This window comes from Trichosurus vulpecula, chromosome 6 (assembly GCF_011100635.1).
Source record: "Trichosurus vulpecula isolate mTriVul1 chromosome 6, mTriVul1.pri, whole genome shotgun sequence".
Lineage (NCBI taxonomy): Eukaryota > Metazoa > Chordata > Mammalia > Diprotodontia > Phalangeridae > Trichosurus > Trichosurus vulpecula.
Window position 1 is genome coordinate 277,900,594 of NC_050578.1, and position 5,645 is coordinate 277,906,238.

General features: G+C 52.0%; 1 protein-coding gene across 1 annotated transcript; it reads right to left on the minus strand.

Annotated features, from left to right (window-relative positions):
• Positions 1-538: 538 nt before the first annotated feature.
• C6H11orf24 (chromosome 6 C11orf24 homolog) lies at positions 539-5,433 on the minus strand. The gene is given in 4 exon segments (XM_036764937.1): positions 539-2,091; positions 3,593-3,709; positions 5,169-5,364; positions 5,366-5,433. Coding segments are annotated over 4 exon segments (1,407 nt in total). The 5' UTR covers positions 5,408-5,433; the 3' UTR covers positions 539-1,039.
• Positions 5,434-5,645: the final 212 nt, after the last annotated feature.

Sequence of the window (5,645 nt, forward strand, 5' to 3'; positions counted from 1 at the left end):
ATGGGACTAGAAGGCCAAGAGAATGAAGCCAGAAAAGACTCCAGTCCTTTGGCTTCCTCAGTGACCACAGAAATCACAGAGTCCTGCAGTAGTTAGCACGGACTGGAGACACCAGATGTCTCAAGTGGCTGGTGGAGAAAGGCCTGGGCTGAGAAAGGCTGAGCTTAGACAACTGGGTGGGGAATGGAGAAACAAGGAACCCTCCAAATCAATCATGTCTCCAGTGAGATTCCATGTTCTACATCTGGAATTTGCATGCCCCCTGAAACCAGAGTTGAGGGGCTGCCTTCATGGCAATGCCAGAGTGGGCTATCACTTGGGACTCATGCTTGAGGAAGGGGAAACGCGCTAAGGCTCCAGTCAGTCAGCATCCATGCCGTGTTCCCCATGCACTATGCCCCAGGCTCAGCAAGGGTGGCAGTGAGGCTGGCAGGGAGAGCAGGCAGCCTTTGGTTTAGGCTGTTCCTGGGACAACCTTGCCAACCAAAGGGGGTGAGCAGTCAGAAAATAAAAGTCAAAATAAGTAGCGAGGAAATGGTAGCCTCTTCAGGACCTCATGTTTTATTAAATGAGTGTTTACAAAAATAAACCATATTACGCATTATACATCTCCAAAAGGATCTGACTTCAATGAAGCTTGGCAGCACACTGTATTACACAAATATAATTAAGCTCAGAAAAAAAGTCCATCAGAAACCCCACAAACTTGGTTGCTGGCATTCTGACTATAACATTAAAAATGACAGAACAAGAGGAGGCAACCAATAGGGTTCTGGCAGCACCACCCGATCTAGTACATTGATTGCTGGCCTGGCCCGGCCCTTAGTCAACATGATTTTAAAAATAACAATAAAGGAAGCAGCAATTCTTTAATAATAATGGAATTAGATATAAATTAAATCCTTTTAAGTAGCTGGCATTTCTCCTAAATTGCACCAAATTAATTTGGAAGCACTTAGTTTGGTCTCATAGGCAAACTGAAAAAGAGGAAACGGTTACACAGACGTGAATCATGAGAACGCGCATGTGCCCCCCGCCATCACATTTCTGAGTCTGCATACATCCCGTTTATCAAATAGTCCACTTGGGTGTAGTCCTTCTTCTTGTAGCTCTCGTATGCTTGCATGGCCAACAAAACCAAGACAGCGATGAAGAATATGGTGCCAGCCAAGAGCATGGCCAACAGTAAGTTTTTATTGACCAAGTACTGGGTGAAGGGTGAAGTAGCGACCCACACGTACTGGCTTTCTGTGACCGTCTGTACAGATGCTTTGGGCATTGTGAACACTGAGCTCTCAGCTGTGACTTTAGGGGACATTGAGCTTAAGGTGGTTTGGGGAGAAGCTCTTTCTGTAGTCTGTGAAGCACCTGAAGTCTCTGCGGCCTGGGCAACTGTGGTTGGCACGGCTGTTGGCGTCACTCTGGGGTCTGTCGCCTGAGCAGTGAGTGGCGCTGATTCTGGTGTGGTGAGGTGCTCCGCCCTTGTGCTGGTGGAGATGATGGGGGTGCTCGTGAATGCTTCTGCTGATGTTGTGGAGCTCAAGGGAATTGGGGATGGGGTGGTTGTCGGGATTTCTGGAGTTGATGGCCCATCCACAGGCCCGCCTTCTGTTGGGGTCAGTGAGCTGGATGTTGGACCAATTCCAGAATGTGTGGGCCGAGCCTGGCTGGTGGGGCTGGTGGCAGAGGCACTGGTGATTCCTGCTGGGGTGCTCTGCGAGCCGGTGTGGCTATTTATTTGGTCATGTGTCACTGGAAGGGAAGCACTTGGGGCTAACGCTGTCGTCACCGCCGTGGATGTCTTTTCGGTGGTTCTCTGGGCCTGGGACGTGGCGAGTGCTGAAGGCCTGCCTGTTGTAGTCATTGAGTTATTTGGGGCTGTGGAAATGCCTACCTCAGTACTGTTTAGCGTCTCGGTTCCAAGTTCTGTATAGTTGCTACTGGTCACCGTGACAGGACGTGCTGTCCGGGCTAACTCTGTGGTCTGCCTGATGGTCTTGTTATAGGGAGGAGCTGGAGAGATCCCCAGCTCAGCACCAAGGAACAAAGTGTCTGTGCCGGAGAGGCTGTTCCGTTTCTCTAATGTATGGCCTTTAAAAAAAAAAAAAGGAAGTTGGGGAAAAACCCAATCAATCCTCAATTAGCCTCTGCAAACCTTGTTTTCCAAACCTCCTCTCCTCGCTGGCGGTGCCCACTCTGCAGAATGGGCACATGCCCCGGGGGCCTCTTCTCTCCCATCTTGGCCCTTCTTGGCCTCTCTGCAGCACTGTGAATCACCCTCTACTTCTTCATTCTACAAGCACTTACGAAGCCCCTACTGTGTGCCAGGCACTGTGCTAAGTGCTAGGGATACAAAAAGAGGGAAAAGACAGTCCTTGTTCTCAAGGAGCTTACAGTCTAACGGTCCGGGCTATGCGCTCCCTTCTGAGTTTTCACAATACTGCTCTCTTGGTTCTTTCCTCCAGCCTGGAGGAGAGCTCTGGAGGCTCAGGGGAGAGAGTGATGGGCTTGGAATCAGGAGAGCTGGGTTCAGAACCTTCCTCAGACATGTCCTAGCTGTGTGACCTTTGGCAAGTCACCTAACCTTTCTGAGCCTCATGGGCCTTATCTGTAAAATTGGTCTAATGATAGCTGCGACCCGTGTGTGTGGGGGTGGAGGGATGCCTAACACCCCAAGACCCCAGGTCGCTGTCTCCCTTTATTGGCTCTAAGGTCCTTCAGGGACTGTCTGAGTCTCCATACCCTCGCACCTGGCATACTGCCTGGCACAGAGAGGGCACTAGATAAACACTTGCTGACTGGGGATCGGACTAGGGAAGCCCTTTGAAAGCCAAACATCCATCTCCTTTTCATCCCACCTCCATCCCACCATTCCCCTCCAGGGAAGGTCTGGGGAAGAGACAAGAGCTTGGCTTAACCTGGTGCCTCACAAGAGTAGGGAAGAGGACCAGGGAGGAGTCAGGGAGGAGCCAGGGAGGAGGGTCAGGGAAGAGAGCCAGGGAGGAGGGTCAGGGATCTCCAGCTCCCCTCAAACCAAGCCTGCCCAGCAGTGGCACAATGTAATGTAAATGCGTGCCTCCCTTCAAGATAACTCGAAGTTCAAAACTCTGACACTATCAAACAAATAAACTGAGGAACGGTGAGTCTGTTTTACAGTCTTACTGCCAGGCCCCTTTAAAGAGTGCACTCTTTTCAGCACACTTAAAGCCTGACTCTGTTTACCAAGACACTGAGGCCCAAGGCATTGGGAAGGCCAGGCCAGGCCGGGCTGAATGAACCCTGCCCCCCCACAGTGGAAGCTGGGGAGGGCATGCTTCCTGCTAACAATGGTCCTACAGAGCCTGACCTGCCCCATCAAGACCCTGTGGTCCCCTCCAGAGACTGTGGGGTATCAGGATGCTGCCATGGTCTCCTCTGCTCCTCCGTGCCATGAGCCGTCCCTTAGGACGAGAACCCGAGTTCTGCCCCAACACTCCATGGTCCCCTGGGCTCGGCTGCACAACCCCTGCTCTCTCAGCTTACTTTGTAGTGGACATCACTTAGACTTTCTACTGAATCCCTCGGAACACAAAGCCCTAAAATGCCCAGGTACCTGTGACCAGTTCTTGAACATCCTGAGGTTTGGCTTCTTGGCACACGTTGACCAGTGGACAGTCTAGAACAATACAATGTCTTGGTTCCTCTGTGGACAAACTGCAGAAATGTTGACCTACAAGAAATGCAGAGAGCAGGCTTGAGCTAAGAGGAAGCCATTCTGTCCCAGAGCTACAAACAACAAATGACAGCGGACTCCCAACCAGGCCTCGAAGGCCACTGCTGGCAAGGGCCACAAATGCCCTGAGGGAGGCGGACAGACAGACACCGGGCTTAAGTCTCCTTGGGGACCAACAAAGCTTTCCTGGCGCTTCAGGCCACAGGGGCTGGGACCCCAGGAGTGGGGGCTCTGGAGACATCAGCGAGGGCAGGGTTTCCAGTTCCTCAGCCCTGGCTCTTCCCTACTGCATCTCCAAACAAAATGAAAAAACTCCTCTGAACAAAAATCAGGGGGTGCCGGAATCCCGATGCATTTTTGTGTCCCCCCAGACATAAAGCTAGGAAACGTGCATCAAATAAAAGAGGAGAAGGAGGTGGGGCAGCTTTTGAAATGAAACCTTAAGAGGGGCTGAGGATGGGAGATCAAAAGGTGGAATCAGACACAGTCCCCACCCTCATGGTGCTTCTGCTCTGGCAGGGAAGCTGATGGACATACACAAAACCGTGACGTCAAGCTGAACCCCGCCAGTTCATGTTTGGCACACCCAGAAATGGACTTGGTCTCACAATTCTGGACTGGGTGCTGTCCACCACTAAACCACCAGGTTGGGTTCCAGAGAAGACATGAGAAAACGCCCCACCCTCCTTTCCTTTCAGACGTGGGAGGCTGTGGGTGTGGAACATGGCATACATTAGCAGAATCCTGGCTGGCTGGTTTGGTGACACTACTTTCTGACTCTGCTCCAAGGCAAGGCTGCAGAGGGAAGGGGAAGAGTGACTTGCCCCCAGCCCCAGCAAGCTCCCCATCCATCCTGGAAGGTCTCTTAGACTGTAAGCTCCTTGAGGGCAGGGACTGTCTGTCTTTATTTGTATCTTAGTACAGTGCCTGGCACCTAATAGGTGCTTAATAAATGCTTTCTGACCATTGAGAGGGAGAGATTGGGAAATGGAGGCGACATAAAAATAAAATAAACCAATAAAGATTTAATGGAGTCCCTCCTTCACAACATTCCTGAGCGTCAAGTAGTCCAAGAGTGTCACCCCATATTCCAAGTGAGAAAACAGAGGCTCAGGAGACCCTGGCCTCAGCTCATCGTCCTCACGTGCCCACAGAAGTCCAATGACCTGCCCAGAGTCACAGAGACAGTGTGCAGCAGAGATGGGATTTGGACCCGGGGCCCCCCGACTCCAGAGCCAGTCAGCTCCTTCTCCATTACGACAAAGGAGAGAGAAGAAATCTGCCTGTGGTCACATCTTGGAAGGGACAGAAGGTGACTCCCTCTCTGTCGGACCCGTCCTTGGGTTGGACCTTGGCTCTGAAGGGGCCTGAGTCTTTGCCAAAGGGAGGAAGGAAAGCCTGCCCAGGAACGGGCACATCTGTGCCTCGGGCTCGTGGGCCAGGGGCATCTGCTCACCTGCCAGAGCTCCACACACTTGGCTACACTGCTCTTTGCTCTGGACTTTCTGTATCTGCAACACCCTGGCCCCGCTCTCTTTCAAGGAGGGTGGGTGGTTCTCTGATATGGACAAGGACAAGGAAGAAAGCCAAAGGAAGGTGATGGGTGCCCACATCTTGAGGGAGAGCTCAGAGCCCGACGTGATGGTCTCCAAAGCTCCCAGGGAGGCAGGTCCGGCTCCCAAGCTGGCTCAGCATGGACTTGCTTCTGCTCAAATGCGAGACATCTGCAAATGAGAGGGCACGCTCGTTAAGAAGACATTCCTTGGGAAAGTGCAGATGGCTGGTGGCATCTGTCCCATGGCCAGGAATCCAAAGGATGGACCTCATTGCTTTCTGTTTGCTCAACAAACATTTGGGGGAAGTGGTCAGAGAAGATGCCCCCAGGTGTGTCTGGAGATGTCTGTAAAAGGAGACCCGAATTCCAGCTCAGTGG